This window comes from Apteryx mantelli, chromosome 4 (assembly GCF_036417845.1).
Source record: "Apteryx mantelli isolate bAptMan1 chromosome 4, bAptMan1.hap1, whole genome shotgun sequence".
NCBI lineage: Eukaryota > Metazoa > Chordata > Aves > Apterygiformes > Apterygidae > Apteryx > Apteryx mantelli.
This window is the reverse complement of record NC_089981.1, coordinates 76,412,167-76,430,665: the sequence shown is the minus strand read 5'-3', so window position 1 is coordinate 76,430,665 and position 18,499 is coordinate 76,412,167. Positions and strand designations below refer to the sequence as shown.

The following is an 18,499-nucleotide window of genomic DNA, read 5'->3' as shown; positions in this document are numbered from 1 at the left end:
CATTCCTCTGCCAATAGTGTTCTCGGGAATTAATGATATGTACGAGGAGGTAGCATCAAGAAAGTTTGTAGCTGAAAGCAAGCCTTTCTTTGCTTTTATGAAGCTCAAGTTTTAGCCACTCTGTGTGCATTAGCGATCACATTCTTAGAGTTATTTATGCACATGCTTGAAATTATGTACCCCCAAATTTAGATTTTATCCCCAAATATTTTCAAATGCAACTCAGAATTCACAAATGTGTCTCATTAAGTAGAAATATCTATCTGATAGCAAGTTTTTCATGTTGAAATGAATCCATTAAACTGAACGGGAAGAATACACTGAAAATTCACTTTAATACATGTTTATTGGTGTCCTGCACTTTCCGTGTAGCAGGTTGGAGATGTAATAAAAAAGTTCAAAATTTATTGGTTCTGTTTCATTTAAATCACTCTAAACAACCAGTGCTTTAGAGTTCAAAGAATTAACGTTTACTGTCCACTACAAGCAAAATTTTAATATTATCTTTTTTGAGTCTGCTTAGAACTCCTCTCTTTTAAAATTCTTCAGATACATTCCTCAAAGTAAACAATACATTTCAATCTGCGTCACAATCAACATTGATAAGGCCTTCTTAACCATTTTATACCACCTCCACTATTACTTCATTGCAAAACACAATCTTATTTCATACTATAAATATCCATCCATGCACAAAACACAGGGGTCAGAAGTTACACATTAATGTCTCATGTAGGCTTCCAAGACTTCCTTTACCCTCTGCAGGTTTATGGTACACTTAAAAAGATATCTTTAGACTTGGTCTACTTGGTCTTAAAATACAAATATACAATATCCGTAAGCATAAAAAAGTAAAGCTAGATTGCCTTACCATTTGTTATGAACTGCTAAAATCTTATACATGTACAATATAGTATCATGCTGATTAATATACATATTAGTTAAATATATCAACTGATAATGGGGATGTGGTCAAGTTTTTTTGTTTTGTTTTGAAATAGGAAATTGTTCATATACAACTAAAAAGATTTTGATTTAAACTCATATGGAATACCTGAACCACAAACATCTGTAAACCCTGTTGAGATATTCAGGTTAAACTGGGGCATAACCTGCTGATTTGCTGATTTCAAAGGGAATACAACTCCTCACAGGTGATATCTAAGGTGTGCTAGTCCCAAGGGAATGGAAATTTACTAAAACTCACATTTTCAGATCTAGAACATGTTAATTTTTGCATCTTACAGCTTGGTTTATACCTTTTGTATCAATTCATCATCTTCTGTCAGAAACAATTCGGTACCTCAATGTTGCCATAGATTTTTCTAAATAAGTAGATATACAGTACAAAGTGTAGATAGTGAAACAAATAAGCACATATATACAGTCTTTGAAAGGCATTTTTGTGACCATTTTAGCAGTGTTTATAGAAAACATTTAAGAGATAGTCACATTCTGCTGATACCACTGTATTGCAAACTGTCAAGCCACATTTTTATATTAAACTTGTACTGCATTGTATATTGTACAACAAAAGATAAAACAATCATTCTTAAGATGTGACACAATGAAAAATAAAATCACTAAACTGAGTAAGGTAACCAGCACAGGGCTTAATTTTCCTGAGGTTTGTAAAAATTCTTTAAACAAAAATCACAGTGACCAGGCTAAACTGCAAACATACTGTTAAGTTTTAAATATACAGTTTATACAGAAGTTCTGTGCATGGTCGACTCAGCTGTGTATGTTCACGCTGATGTTTGCTCTAAATGACTCGCCACTGCATAATACTTGTATCTTTTCCGCCTGTGGAGATGAGATGGGTGTCTTCACAGAGAAAATCTACATTAGTTACATGACTACTATGTCCACCATATACATGGCTTGGAGCCTAGAAAACAACATATTAGTGAGAATATAAATTGTCATAAAATGTATCATTATAGCATAACATTCAAACTACAATGAAATTAAAGCATCCACATTATTCTCCTGAAATATTGTAATATTAAATCAAATTTAAAATTTAATGCTCATGTCAGTCAACATTAGCTAGCACTCTATCATGTAAGTATTTCTACTCTTCCTTTTTCATTTGTACATAGGACAAAAAAATCCTGTGTTTGTGAGAGTCACAAGAGTGAACTTTTTTTAAAGTAACTTACCCTAAACTGTGAACAGGGATATGAGAAGAGATGTACTTTGCCAAAATCATCCCCTGTTGAGAGCAGTTTTCTCCCATGTGATCGGCAAACAGCATTGATATCTGTTCCATCTGAACCTTCAGGCCATACACCTGAAACACGGAGGCACTAATTAAAGGTTTCTATAATGAAAATACAAGTGGCAGCTCAGGTTTTTGTTATAATTTTAATAAAAGATTACTTGTTTTTTAAAAAGCAAAAACTATAAAAACAACTGTGGTTGGGTCAATATGTGTACTTAAGCACCAGCAAAAGTCCAGATCCTAATAAGAAATTAAGCACAAATAAATGCTTTTGTTTATTCTTTCTATTCAGCAAAGTGATTTTTACTCCAGGAAAGTATTCTGCTAAGTTATGGTCATATAGCTGAGCCTATAGGGATTTTTATATGGTTATGTAGAAAATAGCATGTTACTGTTTTTATTTTTCCCTTCTGCTTGCCTTAAAGGTAATTTTTTTTCCCTAATAAGCTACCCAGAAAGAAGTTCATTCAGGTATGACCTAACACTCTTTCAACACATTGCTATAGTATGACCCAACACACTTTCTTCATATTACTGTAGTCTAAAAACCTATCTATAACAATCTAAAAATGTTTTTCAAATAATTAATAGATCCCTCAAAAACAAACTGAACATATTATAAAATCCTTAAATGCTTTTATTTTACTGTAAGTAATTCTCCTACTTCCTCATGTCCTCTATTCCTTGCTCATCTTGCACAGTGTTGTTCTAAAATTAAACTGTATGCTCCTTGATTCAAGGACCAAATCTTTGTATTGCATCTTAAAAGCTCCTGAATGTTCACCTGCTGAAATTATAATAAAATCCTACTCCTTATTGAAATTTCAATTTTTTTGTATACAGTATACAGAGCTGGGTATTTCCCCCTGCCGCTTACCCCACCCTCCAGATAGATTCTATCATTTGAACTACGGAGAACATCAACATGGGAACCTGCCCTGAACTGTAGAAACAGCTAGCACTTGCCATGCATGTAGTTCCTCCCAAATATTGTTTTTGTATTTTGTACATAAAAGTTCAAAAGCACTGAAAGGAAGTGATTTCATCTATTTATACATGTGATCTGTGAGGAATTACAAATTATTGTAAATAAAATGAAACATGAAGTATTGATTTGTGGAGTGCCATTAACTCTCCTGACATTGCATATGGAAACACCTCTTTGCTATATCAAGAATATTAAAAAAAAGAAGCAGGCAAGAAAGAAAAGGAATGTGCAGGGGGGAAACAGAGTACTCACAACTAACGTGGGATTAAGAATCGGGCACAGAATAAAGACACAGAAAGGCTGTGTTAAGCAACTGCTTTGACAAAAAGGAAGCTGTATGAACATAGAACGCCAGCTGAAAAGAGAGAGGAGTCTTCTCAAGAGGTCCGTATGACAAATTGGAGGAAATGGTTTAAAAAACAAGATTGCCATTGAGATGGGGAAAGGATCATATCAGTTTATTTTTTTCTCTGAGATTCTATGATCTTCATAAGTGATACCAGTGCCCCACTATACTCACCATTAGTTTTTCCTAATGTGTAAACTGAATATCCTTTGCTGAAAAATTAGTTCACTATTTTTTTGTCCAGTCCTGTGTAGGGATGGAAAAGAGATCTTTTCCTTTCTCTTATTTGAAGATTGATGGCATGCTGTTTTCTCCTTCTCTTCTCTAAAACTCATTCATTACATCTTTTCTCACAGAACAATATTTACATGTATTATTATTCTTGCTAGTCATCACTTGAGCTACATTATCTGTTGGTTCAATGTGCAAAAACCAGAAACAGTATTCCAGCTGTGACTGAAGCAGATACTGAGGATAAATGGACAATTACTTCACATTTTGCAAGTCATCCTTTTCATTACACGTCCTACTAATGCATCTGCCTTTTTCACAACAGCATAATAATGTTGCCTCATGTTCAGTTTGTAGACAAGAGTAATTTCCTGACTTTTCTATGCAAAACTGCTGTCTTGCCTGCTATCCTCCATTCTGTATTTGTACAATTGGCTTATGCTGTTTAAATGTATAACCTTCTATTTGTCCACATTGAATTGCCTCCTTTTTTCATACCATTACTCTGTCAAGAAAATTTTAAATGCTACTCCTGCAGCTTTCATGTCATCTACAAATTAAATAAACATACTCTTTTATCATCCATATTATTAATAAAAACATTTAAATAAAAATAATATTCAGTGTACAGCCTTCTAAGTTGTTTTGCACCCAGTTGGTCTCAGCTGTGTTTCCCTAGCTTGCTTGCAATATATTGTAGGGCTTTTCATGGCATCTTACATTTCTTCTTTTCTTGTCCTTCAACTCAAATACATGTTTTTCCAATATTGGGCATGTGATATGACCTGATGCCTTGTCCAGTAGCACATGGTTCTTCCAAAAGCATATAGATCAGTAACTGTTTTATAGTCTTTTGTCCTTCAAATTTATATGTGTTTGCATCACTGGAATATTCTCTATTGAACACGTTTCCTTACATGCTGTTGATTTTTGGTTGAATCATCTCCATATACTTCCAGGCTGACTAATCTGTTCCCATTCTTGAAGGCAGGTGTTCAACAGATCAATGTTCGTTTTCCACCCTGCATTGATTATGCTAAGCTGTGAATGTTATGCATACTATTTGTGATGTCTAAGTGATTCTAGTAGAGTGAGAAAATGTCTCTAGTTTTAGTCAACCAGTAGCTGGTGAACATCCATATACTGGCTGCCTCACGTCGTTGATGATGTGACTGCTTCTGCTATGCCCAGTAGGGCAATCCTGGCAAGCATTTAAAGACAGTTCATAGTGGTTGCTCTGAGGCCTTGAGGTACTGAATAGTAGAGTGACTTGCAACATTACTGGACCAGCTTCCAATTTAGAATTTATGGGCTCCTTCAATTTATTATTCTAGGCACTAACTTTGCACTTTATCGTCTCCATATGGGCTCTGAAGGCAAGTATATGACCTACAGATATTGCATTCATTCTTTTCCATTCTTCCAGTACCTTAAATATTCTCTGTGAGGTCCTGAAAACAAGTATTAATGGTTCTGTGATTACCTTAACCAGTTGTTTTTACAGGTGCAATGAGGTTCATCACACTCTGATACTTTGAATATATTTGACTCATATTTTCTAACTTATTTCTTCCCTACTCAAAGGAGGGGTCTTACCCTTTTGGTGCTGGCACTAACTGGGCTAGCCATCACATTGTAGAAGGACTTTTAATGAAGACAGATTAAAAAAAAAAAAGAAAAAAGAAAAACACCCGCACACTTCAGCCTTCTCAATGTCATCGCTCCCTCCTCTCTATCTGAGTAGCAGACCAATGCTGCCCTTGGTCCTTCTGTTATTACTGTACTTGTCACAAGTATGCAGTTATGTTTAGGTTTTGTTTATATCTCTCCTCGGTACTCCAGCACAGTTCCTACCTTCTGCATTCCTCCTCCCTGTAGGAGAGGTCAGCATTGTTTAGCCAAGTTTGTCTCTTGCTGCCATTTCTGTCTGTCCTCTGTGCTGGGAGAATTTGTGCCCTTCATATCATCTAGAGGAAATAACCAGCTCTCCCCAATTTCTTTTCTCCAACTTGAGATCTTACTTAGTAGAACTTTGGATTTATGCAGTTTGTCTCCCTTAAGCTTATTTTTATTTTGCTGCTCTCTTTCCTTCCTGTACTTAGGGCTATGACCTCCCTGATTCCATTGTCATTCCCACCAAGATGCATTCACATTCTTAATATGTTCTTCACTTACTTAGAATCAATTCTGGAAGAAACTCCCTTCTAGGTGCTTACCTATTTCCTATATCAAAAAGAGATACAAAGGAATTTTGATGATGTGCTGGTTAGCCTGTGTACTGTACTTCCTTTCCCAGCATACACCAAAACAGTTAATATCTCACATCTTCATTGATTCCTGTGTTTGACTGATTCTGCTAGCCGTTAAAAAAATTTCCATTCACTTGATCTTTCTAGTAGGATGGGCAACAGTATATCCCTACCCACCATTAATAGTCTTTTTTTCATCTATAATTATTATGCATTACCTTTGTAACTTCCTATTCTGAACCTAACTGTGTATCTGTGAATCCTCAGTATACATGGCACCCTGTTCTCTCCTTTTCCATTATGTATCTTTTCTGAATAAGTTATGCTCTTTTAGTTTAAAATTCCATTCATTTGACTAACCTTCTCACAGTCTCTGTTACATTAATAAAAAAAATAATTTTGATAAATATTAAAAATACCACCTCCTTTTATTTATTCCTCATACTTGTCTCTCTAGCTTATAAAAACTATTAAAAAAGTATATGATGCTTCCAGAAGTTCCTCACTGGTGCAGTAGAACATCTTGTTCCACAGTCTTGCTCTAAAAGCTGATGCTGTTGCAGAGTGGAGGAAACCCCTCCTAGGTGCAACACCCTTCTCTTATGGCTCTTGATGTGCCAAAAACAGCCTCACATTTTAATAGCACTATATTTTACATGGGTCCAATTTATAAAGCATGGAATACTCACTTAAGTATTTTCATCATTTCAGAATATCTGAACCTTTGATGGTAAACACAAAGACTTGGTGGCTTTGTGACACTGTGTCAGGTAAACTCAAGCCCCAAAGATTAGAGATTGGAATATATTAACATTTCTACAGGGGCCTTCATCTCTCATATGAGAGAAATACATTACGTTAACATCCAGTCTGTCATCTAGGACTTTCTCATTTTACTAAGTCTGCATGTTTAGTGAGGCCCAAGTACTGCCTGCTAGCTTTAAATTTTACAAAATGCGAGTATTTCTTCCTAAAATATTGCTACTGCCACCTCATCTTTTAGGTTCTAAAAATGTCCTTTTTGCCTGCTTTCAAACACATTACTGCATCTATTCTACTTGAAACATGGCTGAAAATCTTCCTTGTTTACTGCTTATGCTAAAACAGACTCTTCTTCGAATCTCTACAATGGCTTCCTACCTTATCTTAACAATTCGATGTTTCTTGTTCAGCTTTTATAACGATCAGTCAAGTTCTGCATGTGTTGGAAATAAATACAAAAATTTAGAATACACTATGAAAAACAGGTCCTCCAAAATTAACAGAAGTCACAGGGAAACAAATCACCATGATTTTGTTACATGTGTTCCTGTTTTTCCTTTTTTCTTCTATATCTTTCATCTCATTTAATTGTATTAAATGTATTATCTCAAAGCCCATTATAAGTTCTTTGTGATAGAGGCTGTTACTGACACTGTGTTTGCACAGTAACTGTGCAAACACAAAATGCAGATGAAACTGGTTCTGACAGGGGAATTTGATCCAGGGCCTGCCTAAATAAAAGATATGAGTTCCATAGAATTGGTACTTTATACCAAAAGAGATGAGAAGCAGTTTTAGTGTGACAGAACGGGCAGTTTGTGATTTCTTCCCTGTTTCCCACTTTTCTTGCATTTTTCTTGCAATTTTATATCTCTACTTGAAGCTAGCAAGAATATATTAAATCAGAGCCTTTCTGGATTGAAATAAGAGGACAGATTGTGATAAAAATGGCGTAACAGAAGTTCTGTATTTTTCCCTGAAATATGAATAGTCATGTTTCATAAAAAAAGTTGACATTCCAAGTATTAGTTGATAACAAGAATGATAAAAGCTTGTAAGAGCTTGTACATACCAAAAACATGGAATCCTAAAGTACAGGTGTAAGTAGCCCATTCTATATCTCGAGTTGTTTCAACACTCACTACTTGTTTACAAGCAGAGGGGATCCCTATAAAAGAAAAAAAGCACGACAACATTTTTAATTTTAAAATGGTATAGGCTTTGATTGTACCAGATGAATTAAAACATATGGTCTCTCTTTGCAATTATATGGTGTCATTTAAATTTTAAATCTGAATCAGACCGCCTAAACTCTGCACAAAGACAAAATATAGATGTTACTCACAATATAGGATTTCATAGTCCCCTGAATTAGACACAAGATACTGTGAACTAACAGACCAATCCAAATGAGTAATAAAGCTGGAATGACCCTATGAAGAGAAGAGTATTATATTAGCTGTGCTAACAGAATCTCTCAACATAACTGTATTAACACAATCTTACAAAACACACTTGGTTGCTAATATTGAACACAGAGAAAAAAGGTCACTTACTGAACATTTGCCAATTCGAGTGTATTTTCTTCCATTTTCACTTACACCATATATATAAATACAGTTGTCATGGGAACCTATCGCTAAGAAGTTTCCATCTATAAATACAAAAGTGAATTGCAATTATTCTAGTAAGAAAGAACTGAAAATGATTTTAAAGAGTTATTTTATCACAGACAATGGAAACTGTTCTTAAAGGCCTTAATATTGAAAAAGAAAAAATATAGTTCTATTTTTTTCTTTTACAGTTACAAGTTGATGCTTGTTTCAACATCATAAACAGCAGGTTTATATAGCAAATATTACTTTTAAAAACACGTAGCAGTTCTGGAAGCAGCTATTGTCAATTTAGGGCTAAACAAATTGCAAAAACATGCACAGTTAAGTCAAGTTTGTTTTTACCTTCCCATTGAAACCATGCTGAATATGAGGGGAAAAAATGGAAAATACAGAAAAACTAGAGCTTAAGACACCATCCATTCATTGTTGCCAATGCTTCACCACATATTTATTTTCAGCTTAAATATGGCAAGTGAGGAACGATTTTAAAACAAATAAACCCCGAATTTAATAAGGAATTCGATCCTTCTTTTTCAACCAGTAAATAAACCATCTCAAACCTGGTGAGTAACGCATTACAGACAGCTGTTCGTTTCCATCTGTGTGTACAGTGACCAAGTCTTTTGTTTCTGTGTCAAACACAAACCACCTGTTGTAAATATAGAAAGAGGCCAATAAATCATTCCACAAGGAATTTAATTCTGCTGTAATCTTGACCAACTTTTCTTCTGTCAAAATAGCAACACTCCATAAGTTTTTCACCAAAAAAAAGAAAAACAGCAACTGCTATTCATTTCAGTTTACTTTGTACTTTAACAGAAGAGTGGTTTCTTTCCAATGGTCTTAAAAAGAATAATTTTCAGACATTGACCCCTACATCAATCTTCAGATTTTATTCTGTTTTACCATGTGTCATTCATTATAATAAAGTATGAATTATATATAATTAGCGTCCTCCTTTAAGGCTTCTGTATGCTATGCTGACATTTAAATTGATGCCTACATTAAATCCCAGAGCAATAGAAAACATGAGCAAGAATCAGGATTGTTTTGTCTTGGAATCAGAACGCATTGATTCTTCTGACATGAAGATTTGCTTTATTTATTTATTTATTTTTAATTAACCAAAATTTAATTTGTGGAAACATACAGGGGACAAAGATAAAGTTTGCATTTTAACACTTACACCAGATTATTAATGACAAAGTAAAGATTCCACCCCAAAACTTCTCCTTTTGAAAATATACAATCCTAAATAATCTTGATTACCTATCAGCATTCTGCATATTCTCAGTTATGTCTAATTATTTTCAGTACTAACAGCAAAGTCTGCCCTCAGGTGACATTAAAGAAAAGGACAGAATTATGGTGAAGGCACTCCATTACGACTTAGGCAATCACGGCTAAACTCATGGATCTGCCACTGATCCACCGTGTGACAAACGGCTCAATTTTCCCTGTAAAATGAAGATAACAGATACTACTTTTCTCCCTGGTTTTGTCCATCTTCAGGCAGAACAAGTCTCTTAATACATATTTTTACCATGCCTAACAGTGAGACATTTGCCAAAATTCTGTTAAAGCCCCTGGACATTATGGCATTAGAGGTAATAAACCACTTATTAAATTTTCAAATGAACACCCTTTTCCTATGCGATTTCTTCTGTGCTGCCCTCTGGGCCTCAGAGAAACTCTGCGCACACATCTGCAGAGTTAAACGATTATGCTCCTTCAAATGCCTCCTTTAAACTCTCCTTTGCAATGATGGACACAAAAATGTAACGTTTAGGTCACTGGTTTGGTGACACCACTTTCCATGCATGGTCTTATTGCTAACCTACACCTCCTGCCCTGTGAAAATCCTTCTTGTCTCAGGCTGTCAGCTCCCGCCGGGCAGGGACCCTCTCCTCACTCTGCGTTCATGCTACGTTCACCTCACTCAGCACGGTGGGGTACTGGTCCAAGGACAGGGTTTCTAGGCCACTAAGGCCGTACAAATACATTTCCCTCTCAGATCCAATTGAAATCAATAGGGGACGCACAAAAGAAAAAAAGAATTGCGCACGCATCTGGAAAGCACGAACGTGAACTTGGATTTGGTGAGCTGGAAAAATCATGTGCTGTTTCTTGGTGCCTCCGCGGTAGCCCTGTGCATCTTACCTTCCCGTTAGCGTCCCTACTGCAACAACAGATGCCAAAGGATGAAAACCTGAAGACTGCGCTGGATCCTAAAACGTTTCAGAAGGAAGCACACAGTGTTAACCCATTCAGTTCATAACAAAAACACAATTCAATTTTTTCTTCAGGAACCGAGGGTTTTTTTTTTAATTCAACTTGAGAAAAAAATAATACATTTTTAACTGACTCAAACATTACCCAATAGATTTTTCCCTCTGTACAAGGCTACTAATTTTTTTCTGCACTATCTAATCTAAAAATAACTTGGCAAGTGATTTCCTAACAATAGCATTGGCAGAGGCAGCTTCTCAACAAATCACAAACAAGTAAGAGATAAAAGCAGCTTTTTAAATTAGAGCTGACCTAAGAATTAAGTATCAAAGCTGCAGTTTACCTACCATGTAACAGACATGTGAGTATGCTATTCAACAGAGTTATGTATTACTGTGCATGGAGGGATAAAGTGTAACTTCTGCACACAGAAGACTTTTTCAGCACCTGCCAGTTGCAGCTTAGTGGGAGATTAAGGGCATGAACTGGGTTTCTTATTTTGATTTGCAATATGGAAACATTTACATTCACTTTTGCAAAAAATCAGTGGTATATTATATGTAGAATTACAGTGTTTTTCTTGCCATTTAAAAGCATGCAAAAAAAAAAAAGGGGGGGGGGCATTTTATTTCTAATGTGTTACAGCTACAAAGAATGAGCTCCAGAACCGTGCAGGTCATAGGAGAAAGTCCCAAAGTAAATAACTTATTTTTTTCTGATACAGGCTGAAAAGTAGTTTTAAAACGTAAGCAAAAAATCAAGTAATATAGCTCACAAAAATGCCTATGCTATCTTGCTTTTCTGTATTCTAAAACACTTAGCATATTGTAGCCATTTTAGTAAACTTGTTTAAATTTTTATCAATTTGTAATTATCTGCCCTAGTGGCTAGGTATAAGGGGCATTCTCCTTAATTTTAAACAAATTATTAATTTCAAAGAAGTTACTAACTTCAAATAAGTTTCACAGAATCATTAACCTCTGAGACTTGTATAGACACGTTCGAACTACTAGAAAAGTCCAGAAAGGGAAATTTGCTAATTTTTCAAAGTATAACTTTATACAACTACTAAACGCTAAAATATTCTCTTGCATAAAATATTCAAGCAGTGAATGCATTCTGAGCAACAACTTGTACTGATAACTACATTAAAAAGATCTTACATAGATCTTTGTGACAGAAACAGGTTCACATGAAATTATTCATTTACTTTAGATAAGCAGTCAGTGACTTATAAAATATAGTCTCACACATTTCAAGTGGTTAATAAGGAGATTATTGTCAAGATCAGTAATGGAAATCTTGTCTTAATGAAGCAGTGAGTACTCGGAGGGGAAAAAACAAAATCTAAGTCTGGTTTAATAGACCTACTGCTGTTGCCAATCATTTCAAAAGAATCAGGATAAACACAGGAGGTTCTTAAACATTTCAGAAACAGTTTCTCAGAGAGCATTTTATGTCTGCGTAGCCAAGCTAAATATTAACAATTGAAACTCACTGTAACTCGCAATCATCTAAGCTCCAGTTCTGTTTTTCAGAGGAGAGCAGGGATAAGTGCAAACTTCGCCCTTTTTTGAGCTGATGATAATTGATTAAAAATAAATAACTTCATTTTTGAGAAAGTAGCTTATCTTGCTAATAAATTTGTTTGTTTTCCCCATACTGTAATTATCTCCATTAATGATGCCTCGCTATCAATGCTGTATACTCAGACAGCAGGAGAGCAAATGCTCTCAGGACCCCCCCCCCCAAAAAGAGAGATTTTGCCAAATTTTGCAATTCTCTTCATGAATATAGGCTGTTCTCAGGATATTATTCCTGTAATGAGAAATATATCTGAAATACCAACTTTTTATTCTCCAGGCTTTTTGAAAGCATATGCACGAATACAAAAACATACCTTTACACTGAACAGAGTGAAGGATCACATTAATACATGCAATTGAAAGATTGCAGACAAAAAAGAAATTTATCCAAAAAACATAAAAAGTGGCACCAATGGTTTTACTTTCCACTTCAAGATATTTATAAAAGACCTACACAAAGCCAGTTGTGTACCATTTCTAAATAATCAATTTAAATCTCCCCACAAAACCATGATAAAAAACAGAAAGGTATATGTAAAGGTTTCTAATTTCCATCATTGTTCGAGTCACTCTGAATTGCTCTTAAAGCAATGATCTAATTCTTCATATTCCATACAGTGCAATACAATACACTGCTATTTCTGTCATTCAAAGCAAGGGCAGGCAGAGGTTCTATATTTTCTTAGAGAGTCTGCCAAGGCAGATCCTGGAAAATTGGTTTTATTATTGATTACTGTTTGTGTTTTTTTTAATAATGTTTTATCACTGAAGCTCTTAGATTAAGCTGGTATTTATTTTGTCTTATATTTGGCATCTTGGAAACAGTTCAATAGATTTTCAGTGTATTAAGATTTTGGTGTGTCTCAAGATTTGACCATTCTACTAAGGCACAACTACAGTATCCCTAAGGACTGAAGGGAAAAAGCTTATTTTTAAATCTAAGACATATTAACATATACTAAAGTTTAAAATGATCAGGAAATAGGAAAATGTAGTTTGGTAGTTATTTTGAAAATGTTTTTTGCAGGTTCAGAAAAGCCAGTATGCATTCTTCTCCATACTATACTATACTACACACTAGCATATAGTATGCTATACTATAAAAATTGCTAGTTGGTTCATCCGTAAGAAAACTCCTGGCTAGAGTTTGAGGGCTATATTGATCTGTAGATGTGAGTAGCTGATATATGTGTGTGTATATACATATATATATATAGGTGTGTGTGTGTATATATATGTATGTATGTATGTACATCTACACCAGGTTGCTAGGTTTTCTTCTGAAGTAATTTTTGAACTTTTCCAGTGGACAAAGGGGCAGATAGGGAAGACTGAGAGGTGACCTGGATTATTCTGATACCTATGTGCACCTCCAGAAAAGCACAGAATGAGTCACGCACCTACAACAAGATATAAAAATAAGACTGTTTGAAAAATGCAATAGTGGCATCTCAAAGTAAAGAGACAAAAGCTTCATTGCTGTCTCTAGGAGATGAGCCAATGTCTTCTTGTAGGTAGCTATTTAGAAAGGTGACCAGTTGCATGAGACAAAAAAAAAAGAAGTACTTTAAAAATAATTTTCTAGTGATGCTTGTAATAATCAAAGACTAATGATGTTATCACCAAGTCAGTATTGTAAGAGTTTGCAAATGCTCAACCGAATGGCCTAAGTACAAGGATAAAACTGAGCCTCTACTATCTACTCCTTCAGTACCTAAATACTCAGTTCATACCAGGGATAGGAAGTGAAAAACTGAAACCCCATTCCTTTATTTGTGAACAGAATCTATTAAAAAATCCTGATCAGTTCCAGGGCAAAAAAATAAAAAAAAAAACAGGCTAAAAGTGTTAGCAAAAAATCCTTTTCATTTCTGAAGCCTGACTATCATGCTCAGGATAGTAGTAGTAATCTTCATCAGAACTACTTTTAATTGACAAATACATCCAAGTTTTATTTAAAAAAATGCCAACAGCACTGTATCTATCTTTTTGATACAACACATAGATCCATACAACCTAGGCCTTAAAATTCTTGTTTTGCTCCATAGTTTTGTTTTTAAGCGTTATGTCCATTTTCAGAAAGACAAGTCTCAAGACTCTCACTTATTTTTTCTCCCTCAAGTTATACTTCAAGATACTTCAAATCAATAATCTTAACAACAACAATAACAAAAAACAACAAAAAGGCAAATAAATTGAGAACTTCTAAAAAAAGAGTAGAATTTATACCTCTATAATCTTGTTCCAGATAGGATGATGAGTGGTAGCATCCCAGAGGGTAATGTGTTTGTCATGTCCACAAGTGAAGAACTGAGGTTTAGAGGAATGGACTGCAAGTCCCCAAAGCTCATCAGTGTGACCCTACGTGAACAGAAATGTTTCTTGACAGGGTGGACAGCAGCATCAAAAGTAAACACATTTAAACAGGATTAAAATGAGGAAACTATATATTAAAGCATTACAAATACATTGCCTTGGATAGATGCATATTTATCATGTTATTTATTGCCAAAAGTACTGTAATGATAAATTTAATAGATTCACATTTATGATGCTTAACTTTGGGCAATACTTTTACTGCTCCTACACTAATTAGAAACAGTCATGTAAGGCAGCAATTTACCTGGGTAATTGGAAAAAAATCTCCTGACAGCGTGCCCTGTAGAACAAAGTTTCTAGTGGTTCCTATTAATACAACATCACCTTTTCCCTCTGCTACTGTTCTTATTGGACCAAACTTCTCTGGAATCTGTGTTCATAACACATAAACAGATAGATAAGTCAGACTAGAAAATGACTTGTCTGGTGTTAGTATTTTTTAAAGACATATGGCGTAACAAGTGCATTTTAATAGAAATTGTACAGAGATGATATAAAATACATGAATATGTATTCATGACTTTGAAAAGTTTATAACAACTTGTGTCAGCTTAGTAACTGTCTTTATAACACTACAAGAGAAAATATCCTTATCTATGGAACATTACATATGTACAGATAAATGAAGTATTTCAACAAGCAGAAAAGACAGTTTCTTCATGCTGCATTAACTCAATCATATTTTAATTACAACCTTGATATCAGATTAAGTATTTCTACTCAGAGGTAGTGTCAGGCTTTATATCACTAGTGCTTTCCTGCACGTTATGCTCCTTTAATTGACACCCAGTTTCTGGAAGACTCGGTGCAAATCTCCAACTTAAAGCTCAGCGGAAGATGTGAAATTTAAAAGAACGAGCAAAACCATTGCAGGAACAAATAAATGAAAAAGAAAATAACCATCTTCAGAGGCCATGGTTAGAATCAGCACAACAAGCATGTATCTTGTGCTGTGTTAAAAAACAAATTACTGAAAATAACATGCCATTCCAGTTGCAAATATATTTGGAATGTTTCATAATAGACAATTGAGTTGAAACCCTTCCCCAGAGTTTTACACTGATTATACTCTTTCATCCAGTAGGTAAACCATCATATAATCCTGTCCAAACAAATTCTGCTTTAAAATTCAAGCTCCTATACAGCAACTGAACTGATTTTAGGAATTTATTTTTTAAATAAAAAACCCCACCACTAACAGAAAAATATATGGGAAAAAAAGTAAGTGATTAAAAAAACAGTATCATTTTGGAAATAGAAAAGTACAAAATAATTCAAATATTGCAATAATATTTAATATTGTAGTATCTGAAGTAAAAAATGATCTAACATTATCAATTTCAAAAAAGGAAGAAATAATAAAAATATCTTTAGAAGATGTTTTCCAATCCAAATAGATCTTAAATATAAAATATTATTTAATGAATAGCCTATCACAGAAATGACCTGATCACTCAAAAGGTATTACATTTTAGCATTGATTTTCTTTCTCACAGAATGTATTTTCTATAAGAAAAAAAAAAGATTTAAGAATGTCAGCTCAGAAGACAGCTAAAATCTCACTCTGAGTACAGAGTAAATTTAAAGATAGGTGATATCACCTCTGTTTTGTGAAGTTTTTGGTAATTTCCATTCCAAGATATTAGTTTTCGATCTTTTCCACCTCCCGATACTAGTGTGCCATCTCGTAGCATACAAAGCGCAAATATTCCACCTTCATGAGCTCCTTGAACTGCATGGCTTATTCTATTTGTACCTGGATATATGGAGAAAAGATATTACTACTGAAATATTTAGCTTACTCGCTCATTTTTTCCTTTGCTTTATTTATCTGTTTTTATTTCTCTACCTGTCAAGGGTTATATCTAACAACGATGAGGGCAGGTATTGATCATTGCACTGAAATGCTCAGTTCCACAGAAGGGACTGCATTAGTACATCTTAAAAACTTATTACCCTTCAACACAAAAAAAAGAAAAAATATACATTCACTTAGTCTAGTTCATGGAGGTTTAAGCTAAACTGCTTGACATCACATTTGAACTGAAGCAGGAATACACGCCTTATCAACAAAGAAAGAATAACCCAATCACTTGTGATTATCCAAAGATATTCCAGATCCTTCAAACACCAAACTTGTACTGATATCTGCCTAAACAGGGGTCTATGATGCCCTGGCAGAAGACACTGAATCACTCTCTGCAAGGGCCTGCATTTCTTTATTGATAAGGCAGGAGGCTAGGGAGAACCTCACAAGGATGAAGCTGGTTTCTGCAAGTACCTCCTTAGTCTCAAAAGACCTTTACACCAACTACATTAGATTAAATATGTCTAATTTGAGAATCATTATGATTATGAAGTATAAAGAAAAAATTATTAGGGATTCTATTACTGAAACATGCACCTTGCATCAAAGCCTGGCTAACTTCATGTTTAGTACAAGTGCTAGGCTGACATACGTTAGGAGACAAGAACTGCTTTTTCCTTTATAAAGCACATTTGCTTTAACTATGGATATGTGTTAGTTACTATTGCATCACATAAAGAGAAGATTTTGCTAAGGGTATTCTGAACATGTGGAAGCAGCCCTTGCTTGAACATAGAGCACTGCCTTAGAAGCAGTGAAAACTTAGTCAAATATGCCCTATTAAGACAGAAAAACAAAGAACATCTGTGTCCATCCCAGAAGAACTGACAGTGGCAAGGAGATCTTGCAACATACAAGGACTTCACTTCCTTTCCTAGGAAAAAGGGCAGAAGACAGTGCTTGCAGTCAAGGGAGAAATCAGTCAGGCTCTTGGTGTGAAGGCAAACCGGCCTCTGAACGCTGCACTGATCCTGCCATGTCAGCAGCTGCCACTACCTCCCCTGTCTGTCAGCGGCCCAGAAAAATGACCAAGAAGAAGAGGGAGGAGATGGGACTGTGCAGTTTCTAAATTAGACCCTTAACTCCATTTAGAAGGGAAAGTGAGCAAATGTCTTGCTTTAAAATATCATAGGAAAGGAAAAAGAGAAATAAAGGAGTTACAAATACCACATCCACCCCTTTCCTCAGCGCTACCTCAATGCACCAATTGATCAGTACGGAAAACAGAAAACCGGCTAGCAGTCCTCAGACGAAAGAAGTTTACAAAAGCAGCTCAGTAAGGTCCAACTTGGTAAATGAGTCACCATGTTGCTTCCCCAGTTTTATATCCTTTATCTCCAACATCCTCAGAGAAGGCACCGAGTAAGTAAGAAGCAATTGTCATCCATATCCCTCTCCCTTTACTAAAGGGCCTCCATTAGGGGAGGCTCATTATTCCTATGCATGGCATCTCACACTGTAAGTAAATGCTTAGGATGTGGTTACTATTGTCTTCCAGCAAGAATTGCCTGCTGGTGCCTAAAACAAAGCCTCTTCTTAATAGAATAGGCTTTTTAAGAAGTTTTTCCTGTCCATCCATTCCTTTTTAATAAAGCTAAGGAATTCAATTAAATCTTCATACATTCTAGCTTGACTTCCTAAGGAAACAACTAAAGCTATTTGTTCCCTTTTCAAAAATATTTGTCAATATATAGGTATAATTTTTGTAAATGCTATATTGAGGGAGAGTATAGGAGATTATCAGTTATACTAACAGTGCTTCTTGCAATCACCTTGATTAAAGAAATGAATTTTCCCTGCTATTCCTGAAGTCAGTAAAAGCCATAATTGCTGGTGTAGCTCTAGGGTTTAACATGTGGCCACAGGAAACATATTCTACAGTATTTTGTGCCAGGGCAGTCAGGCATATGTTATTTTAAAAGCTGGTAAGAGAACTGGATTGGTCTTGGCAAAGAATTCAAGAAAAACAAAATTTATTCTTCCTAAAATGGGATTACAATCATGCAAAAATTCAGTCTT

At 35.0% G+C, this 18,499-nt stretch overlaps 1 protein-coding gene across 7 annotated transcripts in view; it reads right to left on the bottom strand.

Moving 5' to 3' along the window:
• Positions 1 to 327: 327 nt before the first annotated feature.
• EML1 (EMAP like 1) overlaps positions 328 to 18,499 on the bottom strand; it is a 128,652-nt gene continuing 110,480 nt past the window's right edge. For all 7 annotated transcript variants that reach the window (XM_067294959.1, XM_067294956.1, XM_067294955.1 and 4 more), the window contains 10 exons: positions 16,215 to 16,369; positions 14,858 to 14,983; positions 14,464 to 14,595; positions 10,580 to 10,647; positions 8,980 to 9,068; positions 8,360 to 8,457; positions 8,149 to 8,236; positions 7,876 to 7,971; positions 2,166 to 2,296; positions 328 to 1,891 (listed from right to left, as the gene is read on the bottom strand). In XM_067294959.1, coding sequence (XP_067151060.1) covers positions 1,766 to 1,891; positions 2,166 to 2,296; positions 7,876 to 7,971; positions 8,149 to 8,236; positions 8,360 to 8,457; positions 8,980 to 9,068; positions 10,580 to 10,647; positions 14,464 to 14,595; positions 14,858 to 14,983; positions 16,215 to 16,369 — 1,109 coding nt within the window. In that variant the 3' untranslated portion in view covers positions 328 to 1,765. The remainder of the gene's footprint in view (positions 1,892 to 2,165; positions 2,297 to 7,875; positions 7,972 to 8,148; positions 8,237 to 8,359; positions 8,458 to 8,979; positions 9,069 to 10,579; positions 10,648 to 14,463; positions 14,596 to 14,857; positions 14,984 to 16,214; positions 16,370 to 18,499) is intronic.